This window comes from Epinephelus moara, chromosome 21, assembly GCF_006386435.1.
Source record: "Epinephelus moara isolate mb chromosome 21, YSFRI_EMoa_1.0, whole genome shotgun sequence".
NCBI classification, from domain to species: domain Eukaryota; kingdom Metazoa; phylum Chordata; class Actinopteri; order Perciformes; family Serranidae; genus Epinephelus; species Epinephelus moara.
Genome location: NC_065526.1, coordinates 29,419,294 through 29,436,413, shown reverse-complemented (window position 1 = coordinate 29,436,413; position 17,120 = coordinate 29,419,294). Strand labels below are relative to the sequence as shown.

Below are 17,120 nucleotides of genomic sequence, written 5' to 3'. Positions count from 1 at the left end.
TCATGGTCATACTAACTTTGTCTTATTCAATCCTGAAACAGTTTATAAAATAAGTAATTTGCTGGAAATGCCCTCTGATGGCTAATTCAGTGATTGAATGGAGTGAAATACTTTCCCACAATACACAATCAAGGAAATCTAATACTGTCATACAGCAGTCCTGCTCATTTCATTCTCCACTTGCTTCTGTGACTCAGTGCAATATCTCATGCAGCATTTCTTTCATCTATCTCAGAAACATGTTCATACAAATCTGTATCCACTGTAGCAGGTGCTGTAAGAAGTTCAGGCCTTGATTCACCTTGTGATTTTAACAAAGTTTAACAACAATTACAGCTCCCATGAAAAGAATACAAGTGCAGCTGCGCGGGTACTTATTACAACATAATTTTGTTTTGTCTATATCCATAAAATTCCCCAACACTCTCCTCTAAAGTCAGTTTTAATCAATTTTAAAGCTTTAAACTCTTGTCTGAAGACTTCTACAGTGTTCAGTCCTCTGCTGTCACTACAAACATGGCCATGGACTCACTTCTTTTGTCAAGCCAACAATTTGCTCATGAATATCCGGGACTTATGGGAAATAGTGTTCATAAAAGGCATTTGAAAAACAAAGATATGAGTTTGTTTTTCAAAAATCTGCCAATTGTAGACATGTGAGGCGAGCCACATAACAGACTGTTGAGAAATTCTCTGTTCCAAGGCTGGATTTTAAATTAGTAGCAATATTAGAGATTTTGAATGCGGTTTTCTCACCATAGAAGCAGAACAGTTTAACGTTGGCTCTCTATTGTTCCTCCTGTCAAGTGATCTGCTTAGATCACAAAATTTCTGTCATGTTCATTCCAACAAAAAGAGTCGATTTTGGAGACTACAGGCGTCTTATCCTTCATCGTTCATGTTCGGGAAGGAGAGGATGTATTATTCTGAGAGCACGAGAACAAGATGAAACAATATCCCAGCATCATACGGTAACTTCATTTAGAAATTGTTCTCTGAGGATGCCGACAACAGAGCAGCAGTATTCAGAGCTGGAACAACCACGCTGACAATGATTTCCCCGAGGAGAGAGGCTGTTGGTGCGGCAGTGTCCCTGTATTAGATTCTCTGTGCCCCCCGTTCAAATCCCATTTCAAAGAAAATGCAAAATGCAGCACGATGCAAAAATGGCAAACTAAACCAAACTATAAACACGTATCTCATACCGAGCCGCATAACCATAAGCATAGTACAGAACACCCCTGTGGGTATTTCAGCCATATTTTAAATGACAACACACCAATGAGGGCTGTGCAGTTATAACAGCTACCCCGCAACGATGTTGTGGGACCCATAAAGTCAAATATACCCTCTAGGTTATTGCTGTCATATTCTAAATGATATGCACTGTGGGCAACAGCTAGAAAGCTATGCAGAAAAGAGAGCTGAGACAATAAATATTGTCAGAGAAATGAAAACAGAAACCTAAAGTGAAGAAAAGAAGAGTAGGTTGCAACACCTACCAAAAAAACTTGTGTCCATTTTACATTTCTTGCTCTATTCAGGTTAAAGATGCAAACCTCAACTTGTTTATTATGCCACTTTAGACCCTTGTATTGTTTTTCTTTTTCTCAATTTGGATGGAGCCAGGCTAGTTGTTTCCCTGAGCTGTCAGTCTTTATGAAAAGTTTGTGTTGCAATCAGTCAAAATGTTCCTGCTGGACCACCGTCTATAGGCCGTGGGTCAGTTAAGGCCAGTTTTCACTAAACATTTTCGGTATGGTACCTTTGGAACCAAAAGTAACCCTTCAGACATGGTACCTCGACCCCAGTGTTTCCACTGCAAACCATACCCTTAAATGTGGGCGGGGTTGTTTTCACTCACTGCTCCGTCCAGCACTCGCTGTATTTCCTCATTACCGTTGACAGATAGAAGTCTACACCTCCTTTATCGTCGAGTTACACGCTGACATTTTCTGTACAAAATTAAACAGGCTGCAGTTAGCCCACAGGAATAAAAGAGTATTTGTACCTGTTTTTATTGGCCCGTGGGACACACAAGGAAGGAAGGAGCCTATACTCAGAATTGAGTGGGTGAACATCATCCGAGCGAATAGACAGAGCTTTCAAGAGCACCTGTCTGTTAAAGATGTGATCTAGGCTATTCAATTAGATCACAGCTCCACCTTTAGATCTGTGTGCTAGGTACCCCAACAGATGGGGTAACCAAAAATGGGGACGGTACGGAACGGTCCCATTGGTACCATCCACAACTTTTCACAGTGGAAACGGAATAAAAGTGTACCAGACTGAACGTTACTGCTTGGTGGAAATGGGGCTTTAGAAAAAGGTGATTTCACCCAACACAAAAAAGTCCTGATGAAGCAGATTAGCTACGTTATTGAGTGTTCTTACTTAAACTCAATTTAAACTATTCTTTATAATATGATAGTGCTTACTTCAGATTTATTATTCCATTTATTTTATTTTTCGTGGGCTTCAGTGTGAAACAGCCCCATAAAAAAAATGTTTTCTCTACCTTGGTGCAGAAGAACTTGACTGGCCCGTGCAGAGCTCTGATCTCGACCCCATTCAACACCTTTGGGATGAGAATACCGACTGAGAGCCGAGTGTAATCACCCAGCATCGGTGAATGACTTCACTAATGCTCTTGTGGCTGAATGGGAACAAATCCCTGCAGCCAGGTACAGAAAATTTGTGGAAAGGCTTCCCAGCTTCCCTGAGCTGTTAAACTTTGTATGACATTCACAGTTTAAATCAGGACAGTAAGGTAGAGACAGCCGAGTTCAACCTAAAATAAACAATATTTTCCCTCCAGGATAGTTTGATACAGATTATGTGGGTAACTTCTAGGTTTTACACGGATCCAGATTAAGGCTTTGACTTCCAGGTTTCACTGACACATCAGTCTTATCCGGATTAAATCTTCACCCTGCAGCTCCTACTCACAGCTCAGTTCGATCCGGATGAAGTCTTTGATGCCCAGGTTTTCCAGGAACACACCAGAGGAGGCCGTGGTTTTGAACAGAAAGGAGATATCTGCGCTCAGCTCTCCGTGGAAGGTGGGGAAGTGGAGGTACGACGTCTCCTTGTCAAAGAACGCAGCATTCCAGAAGTTCTCTGAGAAAAAAAGAAAAAAAGAAAATATACTGTCAAGATCTTTAAATGGAAATCACGCAGCAAACAAATGAGGCAACACACTCCGATAATGAGCTTACACAAGGGTATGATTTCTGTTGTGTGGTCTTGCTTGATTAATCATGCCAAACATTTATTTATCTATCTGCTCGGGTAGATAATAGAACGGCTGTAATTACGAATAATTGAAGAAAAACAGCAGGCTTTGTTTTACCTTGTAATGCATTTAATGAGAAGGGAGGTTTAGAGTGTGAAAACTTAAAAGGAAATACGCATTAGCAACAGTTCTGCTAATGATAATTAGCATCTAGACGTTGAGGTACTGTACCCAGGAGAATACATTTACCACATTAAACTCCAAATCCTCTATTTCCATATTAACAGTAGACCTATGAGGAATTAGTCTCTCAGAAACAGTGAGTTATTATTTGCTGCTTGATTTAAAATCACTGGCTGATTAAGTTTTTAAGTATTTTCCAGAATAGGAAGATTTTGGTCATCTCTCCATCATGTGTAACCAGGCAACCAGAACTGGACTTACTGTCTCCATGACAACGGAGCGGTCCCACCCTGTAGGCGGCCTCTGACCCCGGTCTCTGGATGTCACCTAGCACGAGAGAACGTACAGGGAGGCTCTCCTCATGGGTGAGCAAGCCAGAGTCTTCAGTCCTGCAGCAGGAGGAGGAGGAAGGTAGATATAACAGATATAAAGGAGCAGGAGGAAAAGGAAGTGATCAAGGGGCGGAATGGAAAGAAGGAGAAGAAGACAAGGACAGAGGGAGAAAGAATCGACGAGAAGGTCATTAAGGACAAAGAGGAGAAGGAAGGGAAGAGATAAAGAAGAAGAAGGAAGAGGAAGAGATGAAGAAGCAAAGCGAAGAAGAGTGCAGAACAAGAGGAAAAGATAAAAATTGGAGGAGGAAGACGAAAAAGGAGTAATGAAGAAACAAGATGAGGAGAAGCAATAGACAAGAGGGAGGAGAAGAAAAGGGGAATAAATTAAGAAGAAGAAGAAGGAATAGGAGAATCAGAAGATGAGAGAGGAGGTGGAGGAGGAGGAGAGAGGGAGGGAGCCATGAAAAGCAAAGAAACAGAAATTGCAGCAGAAGAGAAAACAGAAGGACAATGAGATGATGAAGTATTAGTGTAAACAATCTATAGCTTATTTGCTTATTTGTTTATAGAAACACGGCAGCAAATTGCTCTGCTAAATTACAGTAGTACTTTAACGAGCTGATGCAACCTGTGCAGCCTTTTAGGCAATTTTCCAGGAGGACATTTTCATGGAGAGCCAGATCGTATCATTGCCATGCTGACACTCAACACTCCATCGATGCCAATTTCAGTGACAGCTAGTTTCCAAAAGAGCACTCCCGATGGACAGCTGAGTGTGCAGCCCTGTCCATTTACACCAATGTTCAGCTCTATGCGCCTCTGATAATCTTTGTGTCAATCTTGTTGTCAGGTGAGAATTTTCCCGGACTGGAAACGAGCGGCATATTCTCACAGCACTCTGAGGATCTGATGAATGGTCTGTAAAAACAGTGTCAGCACTGAACAGTTTGACAGTTTGGACTGAGAGATGGCTGAAAGAAGGAACTATGGTGTGATGAAGAGAGCAGGATCGGTCAACCTATAACGATGGTCAAAAAAATCCTTTTCTTTTTGGACAAATGTCTTTCAAGTTAAAGGGGTATGGGTCGCCAGCTCATATAAGTTCCAATATACAAAAGCAAAATCATAGTTTTTGTCAATGATTAATTTACATCTGATTAGGATTGCCAATCAATGACCAACTTTTAAATCTGCAATTGATTATGTGTCTCAACTATTTTCACTTATGTGATGTATCGTTTTTCTGCTGTAAATTACTTGTTGCATGTTTTATCTACTTTAATTTTAAACTGTGTCAAAATAAGCAGCATTTTATAATGCAACAACTTTAAATCAAATAGGCCAGATCTGTTTCTTTATTTTCCTCTGATCTTATCTGGTCACAGCCAATCATGTTGCTGGATGAAAAGCTATCCAGCTCCTCCAGTGTAGGAGTGAAATCTTTACTTTGCAGGCTCAGTCTGTTTTCGTCAGGTGAAGGATGTCCCGCTTGTCTTGATTAACTTAGTAACATGACACACTGCTGTGGGCTTCTGTTTTTTAAGCCCCCATGTGTGCATAATTATAGGCAATAAAGCTGAATTAAATGTCTCTAAATGGACTGCAACTAAAAGTTAAAAAGACAAACTAGAATCAAGTCCACAAAGCAGATCTCTCAAAACTGTGCAGTCTATTACCTGTGGTCACACAAATGACAAGAGCAAATTATCACCTCTATGACAAACTAATCAGGAGTTGTTGAATGATTTAAGCCCATACCTGTGACCCACATAAAGACAGTAAAAAGGCACAAATCTTTGCTTATACAGTAATAATAACTATGTCTATATATATGTTTATAATGTTCAGTACCACTCCATGCGGTCAGCGTCACAGTTGCAGTAGTGTTGTGGGTCCACACAGTCACCCTGCAGGCCGCAGACACACTGCTGGCTGCCTGGCTGAGCTCCGCCCCAATACGTCTGGACACGACCAGGACCGGGACCACCGAGCCACCAGCTGAACGGAGAGCCCTCTGAAACAAACACACAAGCAAACACACCCTAATTTCCGAGAGCATGTCAAACAAAGTTCTAGTGTTTAAAAGTGGAGCTAATTTTAAATACTTTATATACTGCTGGGTCGTTTAATCTATAACACATCATAACAAAACATAACAAAAGTTATAAAAAAAAAAAGCAGGGCAGTAAAAAGTATAATGTTTCCCTCTGCAATGTAGTGCAGTAGAAGCAGCATAAAATGGAAATACTCAAGTAAATGTACTTAGTTACGCTCAACCCTAGCAAAACAAAACATTTTAAATTAAAAAAAAAATAGATCTCAAACAACAAAAACAACAGCAAAAATTCACCCCATTTCCCTACAATTTTTGCATTTCATTTTTTATTAAAAAGTAAAATAAAATAAAATAAAATGATGGTGATGTAGTTTTTGCTGGGGTTTATACCAAACTAGCATGTTCCTTTATGTCTGGAATATAATTTGTAGGCTGGAGCATCTCTGTAGGACCACAATGCTTCATCTATATTGGTATGTTGTGACACATTTCACCTTTATCAAAAAATTGCAGCTCCTGCAATTTGGATATTGCACTTGGGTGTATTGCTGTTTTGATATTTCGATTAATTGCGCAGCCCTATCTGAGACCATTACTCACAAAACTGCACAGAACTGCAGACGCTTGCCCTCGTCCATAATCAACCAAAAGATGCTTGCAGGACACAAAAGTTATACAGATTCACTTTCTATGGAAATATTGTGAGCCGTATTGTGTCCTGAGATGAGCAGGGTTGTGAGGAAATAGCTGAGTGCTGTCTGGATAGAGCCCCCATCTCTCGGTCTCGCAAGATGAATCCAGTGTTTGAAGCTGGGGGATGTTTGCCAGCTGCTACCCCTAACACTGAATATATTGTTTTTGGATGGAGGGAAATGATAGTATACGGTGAAAAATGTTTTTCGCATTGTGAGAGTGCGTAGGTGGGGAGGAGTGAGAGAAGGTGATTGGAAAGGTCTCTGTTGAGTCAGCACTTCTTTATTTTCCCAGAGAGCAGCAGGGGGGTTTATAATGGAACTTCTATCTCCCTACCCATTCTTCCTTCTCGACCACTTTCACTATTTTCATCCATCATTTTATTACCCACCCCCAAAAAGTTGCTTAACCAATCAAATTTCTTTTTTATAGAGTCTTGTAGTTCCACCGGAGAGAGAAACTTTGAGGATGTGTCTTTGCAACCAGTAGCTGTATAGTTGATAAAGTACCTCAAATGTTAACTGGTTATCCAAATTGTGGTCAATTACTTTTACTGTCTATAAACTAATCAATTACTTGACTAATTGTTTCAGCATTATATTCTGCTCAAATATGCATAACAATCATGCTGCATTAACCCAGCAGAGACGTGGAGGTGCCAAAAAATGCAGTTCTTTGAAGCCGGAAGCCGGTTAATCCCCATAGATTCCAACGTCGAAATACTCAACTTTACAGCAGAAATACACATGTTTACAGACTGGTACAAAATACAGTTTTGCTCTCTGTAGCTACTTTCAACATTCATGACACTGTATGGGGGATGAATTTTTCAAAATACCAAGATGGGGATGGCCAAAGCGCTGAATTCAAGGGGTGATGTCATGGTAGCTACCCCCATTATTTTTACAGTCTATGGTATCAACAAAACGGTTGGCTGAGCAGAGTTTTGAACTAAATGCTAACATCAGTATGCTAACAATGAAAATGCAAAAATGCCAATATTTGGCAGATACAATGGTTGCCATGTTAACGATTTGAAATTAGCATTTTAGCATGCTATCATTTAATCATTAGCACTAAACGCAAAGTAGAGCTGAAGCTGATGGGAAGTACTGAACAAATTTAAACCTGATGATGGTGCTAGATGACAAGTCATTGGATCACCATAGTTTACAATTCATCCTCTGGGGGACATGAATGTTTCTACAAAATTTGATGGCAATCCATCTAACAGTTATTAAGATATTTCAGTGGGAACCAAAGTAGTGGACTAATTGAGAGATCACTAGACTTTGCAGATATTTGTTCATAAACCAAAGAGCTGGTCAAACTCAATGGATCAAAAAATTCCCCAGGAGAGGGATATGAATGTCTGAACCTGATTAATGGCACATCATCTGATAGATTAAAGACGTTTCACTCAAAACACAAACGTCAACCACATGGTGGCCCTAATGGAAAAGTCAGGTAACAATCACCAAGTCAGTAGGTGACCCTCTCGGCACCATGAGAGTCTGTACAAAATTTCATAGCAATCCATCCAATTGAGATATTTCTGTCTGAACCGAAGTGGTGGACCAACCATCTGGAAAACCTATAGAGCCGTACTGCTCACAGATGTGTCTAGTGTTGTCTCTTCAAACTGAATGTTTTTATTGTATATAGACTTGCGTGAAGGTGTACACTGCTGGATTAACTGCTACCAAGAGAAATTCAATAGAACTTGGTGATCAAAGTGATTTTTTCCCTCTTCTGCTAATACTCACTGTGAGCCAATACTAGCACAAAAGACACATGACTAAAACAGAGAAAACACTGATCTGACTCATTACAAGGAGGAAGAATTAAACAAATCCTGAATGATCAATTTGTCTGAATCATCTGTGAAAGAGAAGAAAATCCCTGAAACCACACTGCAGATTGTAATGATTTTGTTCTTTCTGGTCGAGAAAGAATCCCAGCTAAAGAGTGCCGGCTTAACCAAGCTTATGTTAACTTTTATTTAACCCAACAAGTCTATTAAAGACAACGTCTTGTTTACAGTCTTCTCTTAAATGTGCACTTGAGAGGTATTGAGGGAAAAGGGAGGAAAAAAAACACTAGAGTGCTCACAAAGAAAAGATTAAAGGGATTCAGATTAGAGAAGATTTTTTTTAAAATTAGATCTACTTTCTAAATAAAATCACAAAGACAGTATAAAATAAAATTAAGTTTTGGCTTCAGTAGAGTTCATGATTCAAGTTGTTAAAATATAAAGTTATAAGAAATTAAGAATCATCTATAGTCTGTCATTTTCCAGAGTAAATCACCAAATGTGCCAAAAAAAAACAGCACAATGTGCTTATCTTTCTATTCAATATAAGGCTACTGTTAGCAGCTGGTTAGCTTAGCTTAGCACATAGACTGGAAACAGCTCCCCTGTCTCTGTCCAACAGTAATAAAATCTGCCAATTAGCACCTCCAAAGCTTACAAGTCTTATTGTCACATATTCAACCAAGTGTAAAAATGACAATTTGCTATTTTGGTTGGGGTTATGTGGCACATTATTTTTTGGCTTTGAGCAGTAGCCATGCAACTAGGAAAAACTCCAGGAAGTTACTTGTCCCAGTAAAGAAATAGTCTGGCACAGAACACCTGTCAAACATCAAATCATAATTTTTACACTCCAGTTTTTGTGCGGATTAAACAAATAAGATACAACATGTTCATTAGTGAGGTTTAAAGGTGCTGGTAGATTCTGTAACCTTTCGACAGAGGCAGGCTAGCTGTTTCCCCCCGTTTCCAGTGTTTGTGCTAAGCTAAGCTAAATGGCTGCTGGCTGTCGCTTGAAACAGGCTTGAGATTAGTGTCAATCTTTTCAGATTGAGAAAGCAAAAATGTCGAACTTTTCCTTTAAAGTTACTAGTTTGAATACCTGGTTTGGCCCTGGACTGTTAAGACAGTAAATGAGGATATATCCAGCAAACCTTTCCTGAACAGGCCCTTACCTGGAGTGTTGAGGAGGCGGGACCTCCTGCAGTGGTAGGACAGTTCCTGTTCGCAGTATTCTGATTGGCTGATGGCGGCCAATAGCTGCTCCTCTTCAGTCGAGTAGTCAAAGTGAACTGAATGCTGGTTCCCATCTGGAGACGGTCGGAGTCTGGTCAGCTCTGTGTTGTTGTGCTGGATGACCATCCATGTGTTCTCCTCTGGTAGGGGATAAATAGATATGGGTTACTAATTAATTACTATTGATTAATTGCATTTAGTAATTATTCATTCCCATTTACAGAATATGTGTTGTATCATACCCTTGCCTTTGCAAAAGCAGCCATTACCCAGTCATTGCACAGAGAGGTAAACCACATTTTAGATGTCATCTTTGCTGCTCTGGCACCCAAACTTAAAGGGATAATTTGCCATTTTGGAATACAGGCTTATTATTTTTCTTAGAGAAAACTGATACGACTCTTACATTTGTACTTAAAATATGAAGCTACAGACAGTGGGTGGTTGGCTTAGCTTAGCATAGCATAGCACAAAGACTGGAAACAGAGGTAAACAACTAGCCCCAAAACACAGCTACCTGCACATTTAAAGCTAACTTACTGACACATTCTATGTATTTAATTTTTTTGTATTGATTGAACAAACGGGAAATGATGTGGTGATTGGTGAGCTTTAGAGGTGCTGTTAGTGTAATTTTCAACTTTGGAGACAACAAGGCTAGCTGTTTTCCTACATTTCCGGTCTTTGGGCTAAACTAAGCTAAGCTAAGCTAAGCTAATTGCCTCCTGGCTCTAGCTCCATTTTTTACAGAGCAAATATGAAAGTGGTGGTTACAGTATTTTCCAAAATGCCAAGCTATGTCTTCTGTCTGATCTTTAGGCCTGTACCCAACTCAGAATTATGTCAGTCGAATCAGATTTGGCTGTTCAATACCAATATTTTACTATTTGTTCCCTTTTTTCCACATAGAGTTTAAGAGTCTAACAGAGGTTTGGTGTGACGTTCAGTGTGACAGTGGCAATCACAAACAAGCAAACTATGCTGATGACGGATCGGACATGTGCAATATTTTTTACCAACACTAGATATAAAACAAAAGCCAGAGACTGTATCGTATTAAATTGCTGTGAACTGTAAATTCACCACTTCCACACAGAAGGCAGAAGGCCTTCTTATTTTGGAGCCTTATGGGGCAAAGCCTCTTCTCCCCTGTGATGTGTCTGCAGCTGCCTGTGCCACAGAGCAGCGTAACAGTGAAGAGCACTCACTCTGCAGCAAAATCTGGGGACCAAAATGTCCCCAGAAGTACAGCACACTGACTGGACATAGTGTAACTATAGACAGGGCTGTACTGTATACTCTGCCATAATTTAAGCAGCTCTGAACTTAAATTTGAGAGAAAGAGAAACAGAGAGTGACAGAAAACAAAAAAACAGCATATTATCCTTATTAAGATTTATACACGTACACAAATGATGTGAAGCAGTGACCTTATTATTCATATTAAACTGATGACATGACAGAAGAAAAATGAGGGGTAGAAGATAAAGTGGATCAGAGCTAATGACAGGAGCATCATCATTTAAAATTATGTAAATTTTAATCATAAAAATGTGAGTGATGATGAGAGGAGGAGGGTAGAGTGTGTGTGTGTGTGTGTGTGTGTGTGCATCACCTGTCATGTTGCAGTAGACCAGCTGTGGTTTGATTGGTCCGCTGCCGTCCACGTCGATATAAAAATGTCCCGACGTGTTGCCGTTGTGTTTGTACGCCTCGCAGGACTGTTCGTACACAGCTGGGAGGAAAATAATGAGATCAGCTCAACATGAATCACATCAACATCAACACATCAGCTGGCAGACGCACACAGGAGCTGTGAGGGGATGATGATTACACACTGTGGAGGATTATGGGCGCTGCCACCATTGAATCACCGTCTCATAACCAGAGTGAAGAGAATCATGTGAAGTTTTATTTCTGCAGCAGCGTCCCATAAAGTGAAGACTGATCCAACTGGAGAGGAGGGTAATGACTGATGGGAGTACAAAGACTCCATAAATAAAACTTTAGACCTTTATCAGCCCTGCCTCTTCCTCGCTGTCTCCATAAGTCTTCCTCCCTCCTCCCTTTGCCTCTCACACACACACACACACACACACACACACACACACACACACACACACACACACACACACACACACACCAGTGCATCCTCTGCAATCAAAGAATCAAGCCCTTCAAGTCAAATCCATATCTGAAGGTTCCCACACTCTGCTCACCTGTTTATCTCTCTTCTTCTCCACAGCCAACGGCCTTTTATTCATCACATTCCCTCAGCTGGTTAGAAAAAGGTTTCGCAGAATCGTCAGCAATAAAAATGAGACCAGAGGTGAACCGTGTGGGAAACTCTTCTCTTTTGGTTTCAAGGATTTGACTCGAGGGAGTTGGTACAGAACTGGTAGATCTCACCAATGCTCACCTCACTGCTGAGGTTTTATTTATGCATTCAGTGTTTGGCAGCTTAGTCACAGCTACAGTCTCATTAACCTTCATCATATCACTCACATACTGTAACCACTGGATAGGAAGGAGGTGCAGTTACCACAAATAGCTCACAGGAAATGGTCTCTTTAAAGGCTGATTCCAGTTTATGAAAACTGTGGTTTTATTTTTGTAGTTTGGGCCATAATTTCTATTCTTCATGCTTACTCACCAAACTGCTCACTGTGATGTGGGAACATGGTGACATGCCTCAACAAAATCCAATAAAGTAAGAAATGCAAAAGGTCAGGTTGTAGACAAAATGAGCGTAACCCGTAGAACCTTATTATTTGAAGCTAAAATTCTAAGTGAGCACTCAACCAAATTTGGCAGTATTCCGTCACTGCACAGAAAAACTGTGCATGATGCAAGTACGGTCAGTACAAAAGGTCAAATTTGAATCATATAATTGGCCCGTAAACTGTGATAGACGTTTACCAACGGACAGTTTGGGTAATAATCTTACAATTTTTATTTCTTCCAAATAAGTTCAACTGTTGATTTGTTCACAGTAAAACCTGTTTTATCGTCTGACTGCTTATGTCTCTTGCCCCTTCAACTTCTTTATAGCAAAGTTGCCTCGTTTTTACGATCTCAGTAATGAACTTGTTGAGTAAGATATTTTTTATTGCCAATAGATAAATGGCCACAGATCCAGGTTTTAAAGAATCGGAATTATCTCTAAAGAAATGTGCACAGGCTACAATGTAAACAAAAAATCAAGAAACACACTCTTTTGCTCTCACACATTGTAAATGCAAGTAATATTGTACCCTACATAACATCAATAATAACAATAATAACAAAAATGATATGTCCTCCATTCAATCACACAAATAGCAGGACTAAAAAACTACATAATTTTGTTTGGTTAGTCAGTGTTTTTATTGCAAAATGTATGAAGCACTTTATGTATGATGTCATTTAGGATGTGCCATACAAACAAACTTGAATGTAATTATCTTTGTTTAATGTGTTAATATGTTTTAATGGGTTTGTACCACAAGATGTTTCATATCATTTCCTATCTCTCTGTTTGCACTGCCTCTGAGTTTAAATTATGCAGGAGGGGGAAAAAAATCTTAATTATTGTTTCACACACAGTCCTAATTTTCATCTCATCTGCCCCGTCTCACCTCTCTCCCTGTCTATCTGTGCCTTTCTTCATTTGGTTTTGTGGCCATGTGCTGATGTTTGACAGGTGACTTACAGCTGTGGCAGGTCGCTCCGCTGTAGCCGCTTACAGAACAGTTACAGTGGAAGACGGTCCAGGATTGACTGCAGCGGCCGCCATGTTCACAACGGCTGGGAGAACACCTGAGAGAAAGAGAGATGAAGCACAATTTGAGAATATATTAACAAGTTTTAGGGTGGTTTCATGTGCTGCCAAATAACAGAGAGGGCAAACACTACTCTTATTTTTTAATATCAGGAGTAAATCTTTTATGTGAAATTCTCATTTATATTCTAGCTGATTCACTTCTGACTAAAAGGGGTTTTTAACTGGATACACCTGCTTCATTTGCACACATAGATTATGGATACCAAAATTAAACATACACTGCCTGATTTTCTCATAAAGCCCAATCAAACAAAGTTCCTCCCGGCAACTATGATTTCTGTTGAGTTATAAAACATGCACAGTGAGCTGAGAGTAATGACTGTTTAATCTGAAGGTGTTGTAAAAATATTAAGGAGGGTATCTTTGCAGTTATAGGTTTTATTGAAGCATTTACATGGTTCATAGAATCATCTGGATGTTACATGTAGAATGTCGAAAAGGCAAATACTAATAGGGAAAAGGAATATATTGTTGCAATCAATGTACAGTCAATTTACAGAGTATTTCAATATTTGCTCAATTACTGGACCTATTTGCTGTTGCCCCAGAGAATGATTCTCCTCTAAAACTGCTAACCATGAGGCCTTGTTTTGCCTCCAATTCTCCGCATGCGTCTACAGAATAAAAACAATGACAGAAACCAGACTATACCACATATTGTACTACAAGTAATCAAGAAGTTTAAAAGAGCTGCATGTGACATTCAGAGCATTAATAGAGCAGCAGTAATGGTGTCCTGAGCAGAGAATGAAGTCAAGCTACCTCTGTGTGTGTTGTAATCCAGCTTCTCTGCTTCATGTTGTGGCAGCTGGTCCAGCCATGCAGCGGGCATATCAGTGGATGTGAGACCCAGTGTGTATGTGTATCCCTGGCTAATGGCTGCTACTCTGCACTGCGCCTATATGGGGGTTATGGCTGATAACACCGTGCCAACCCACGGTGGTGGAACGGAGTTGGCCGTGTTTCACAGATTGCTCTTAGCGCTAAGAGCTTCTTAAGAACGCTCTTATAGGGATAGTGCACCCAAAAATGAAAATTCAGCCATTATCTACTCACCCATATGCCGAGGGAGGCTCAGGTGAAGTCCTCACATCCCTTGCGCAGATCCAAGGGGAGAGGGGGTAGCAACACAACTCCACCTTAATGGAGGCTTACAGTGCCCCAGATTCAAACGTCCAAAAACACATAATTGAAACCACAAAATATCTCCATACTGCTTGTCCATAGTGATCCAAGTGTCCTGAAGCCCCGACATAGAAAGTTGTTTGGAAAAACATCATTTGAACTCATTTGCCCATGTCTCACGGTCTTGCGCAAGCGCACACACATTAGTTAGAGCTACAGACTACAATGAGGCTAAAAACATTGTTCAAATGACGTTTTTACAAACAACTTTTTATGTCGGGGCTTCAGGACACCTGGATCACTACGGACAAGCAGTATGGAGATATTTTGTGGTTTCAATTATGCGTTTTTGGACGTTTTAATCTGGGGCGCCCAGCCTCCATTAGGTGGAGTTATGTTGCTACCCACTCTCCCCTTGGATCTCCGCAAGGGATGTGAAGATTCAAAAACTTCACCTGAGCCTCCCTCGGCATATGGGTGAGTAGATAATGGCTGAATTTTCATTTTTGGGTGCACTATCCCTTTAAGCCTCCTGTGAAAGAAAAACGCGTTTCCCAGATCGCTCTTACCAAGACTACTTCTTATTTAGTTGTAGTCTTGTTTTCATCATGAAAATAGGTCATTAACAAGTATTTATCGTCTTAGTTTTATTAGAACACACATACACACGAGCAGCAGGGAATCAGTGCGTTAGGTAGCAGCGCTGTGTGTGACTTATGCGCTGATTAAGTGGTGGGTGATCGATTTGCCTGACATCAATTGATTTAGTTTCAGCACCGCGGTAATGGCCAGCTCCTGTTAAGAGCTTCTTAAAGAGCGATCATAAGAGCGATCCTAAGAGCGATCCTAAGAAGGGCATTAAGAACGCATCTGGGAAACACTAGTATCTTAGCGTCCCTTCTTACCAATGATGTTCTTAACTGTGCTCTTAAGTCTTAAGATCGCTCTTAACTGGGAAACGCGGCCATTGTCTGTTTACACTGTTAGCATTGTTAGCTGCCAGTTGCCAGCTCAGCCACCTCCATGTTGAGAACTGTGTGCAGACAGCCTTGGCAAATATGCTCTGAATGTTGCATACATCTCCTTTAATGAGTAATTCAGGCAAGTTCATGTATCCTTAAAGTGGAGCTCCACTGTTTTGACACATCAAAGTGTATTTAGAGGTGTGGCAGTACTACAACACAAGTTGATGTCACTTGAGTCAGTATACACTTGGGAGGACTAAAATCTAAACCAGGGTGTGAAGTTCTCATCTCTGATTGAGGCTAGCGACTTGAGGCTTTATTAGCTGCTGCTACCATAACACACTTAAATCCCTGGCCAAACTGTCAGCGATTCGAGTTGCACTGTGAGTAGGTGGCAGGATTTGACGAAAAAGAAAAATGTGTGGAGTTAAATAAAATAAATAAATAAAGAATAAATCTTCGAGAGCTCTGAATGTAACTTGACTTTGGGGTTACATATCATCTATCATCGGCTTCATCCTTATAAAAATGCTGATGATTGGGGGAACCATGCTTTCAAACTCACACTAACTTTCAAAGACAAAACTACTTCATTAAACTAAATGAGCCTCTTATGAAATGCAGCTTCCCATTTCACGGAGGGAAAAACCTTTTAGCGAAGATCTTCAAGGTTCTTTAGGAATAGAACGTCAAAAAGAACGTCTTTCATTTTTGATATCATTTCTTGTATTTATAAAGTTGTTGGCGGGTTTGGAAAAAACAACATTTTGCCGCTGAATGGAGAATGACTTGTGTAGAATATTAATTTGAAACACCTTTCACCTTTCCTCAGAGAGATCAAAAGCATAATTTCATTACTTTCTCTCTTTAGATCTTTCTTTCATTTTATATAAAAAGGAGAAAAGTTTTCTGCTGAATAGAAAATATCCTTGCACTTCCTCTCAGCAGCAGATCTTCTCTGATTGAACTGAGCTGCTCTTCTAAAGTGCTGCCAGACTGTTTGAAGAAGCTCTTTAAATGAATCCAGCTCCCAGGAGACTTCACTGAAGCTCTGTGTTATTTATAGATAAATATCATAATACTGTAACCATCATGACATCAGTCCTGTGTAGGAGGAGGAGGAGGAGGAGGAGAGGGATAAAAAGAAACTGAAGAAGGGTGGCAGTGATTGTGAGAATACATTTGACATTGAAAATGATATACTGACACTGGGAAAGACAAAGAAGCATTGCACTATATGGTGTGTTTTTCTTCCTCTGCATACATATGATCTATTGTACACTGGATGTGGTCAAGGCTTAAAAGCTACCAAGGCCATTCAGGAATTGAAATGAAAAACAATGGGAGAAAAAGCATTTATATTTACGAACATCCGTTTTTATATTTCAACCTGCTCACACATTTTACATTGACCTGTCAGAAACATGTAAATGCCACTCCTGCCCACGGTACGTAATTCCTGGAAGCCTGTGATCATTTTTTCAATCAGAAGAAATGGGTGGTTTATAATCAGGAAGCAAATGTGTGTATGTGTATGTAGCAGGCAGCAGAAGAAATGTGGGCCCCGCAAAGCTGTTTGTTCATGTAGGTAGAGTTATAGGAACTGATTTAGCAACCTGCAGTAGGATGGCGGGATGACAACACACTCTTCAGTGA

General features: G+C 40.2%; 1 protein-coding gene across 2 annotated transcripts in view; it reads right to left on the bottom strand.

Annotated features, from left to right (window-relative positions):
• LOC126383158 (contactin-associated protein-like 4) overlaps positions 1 to 17,120 on the bottom strand; it is a 146,468-nt gene that overhangs the window by 35,463 nt on the left and 93,885 nt on the right. For both annotated transcript variants that reach the window (XM_050033605.1, XM_050033607.1), the window contains exons 11-16: positions 13,243 to 13,349; positions 11,167 to 11,286; positions 9,491 to 9,691; positions 5,605 to 5,767; positions 3,680 to 3,807; positions 2,950 to 3,120 (exon numbers count right to left, since the gene is read on the bottom strand). In XM_050033605.1, the coding sequence (XP_049889562.1) occupies positions 2,950 to 3,120; positions 3,680 to 3,807; positions 5,605 to 5,767; positions 9,491 to 9,691; positions 11,167 to 11,286; positions 13,243 to 13,349 (890 nt within the window). The remainder of the gene's footprint in view (positions 1 to 2,949; positions 3,121 to 3,679; positions 3,808 to 5,604; positions 5,768 to 9,490; positions 9,692 to 11,166; positions 11,287 to 13,242; positions 13,350 to 17,120) is intronic.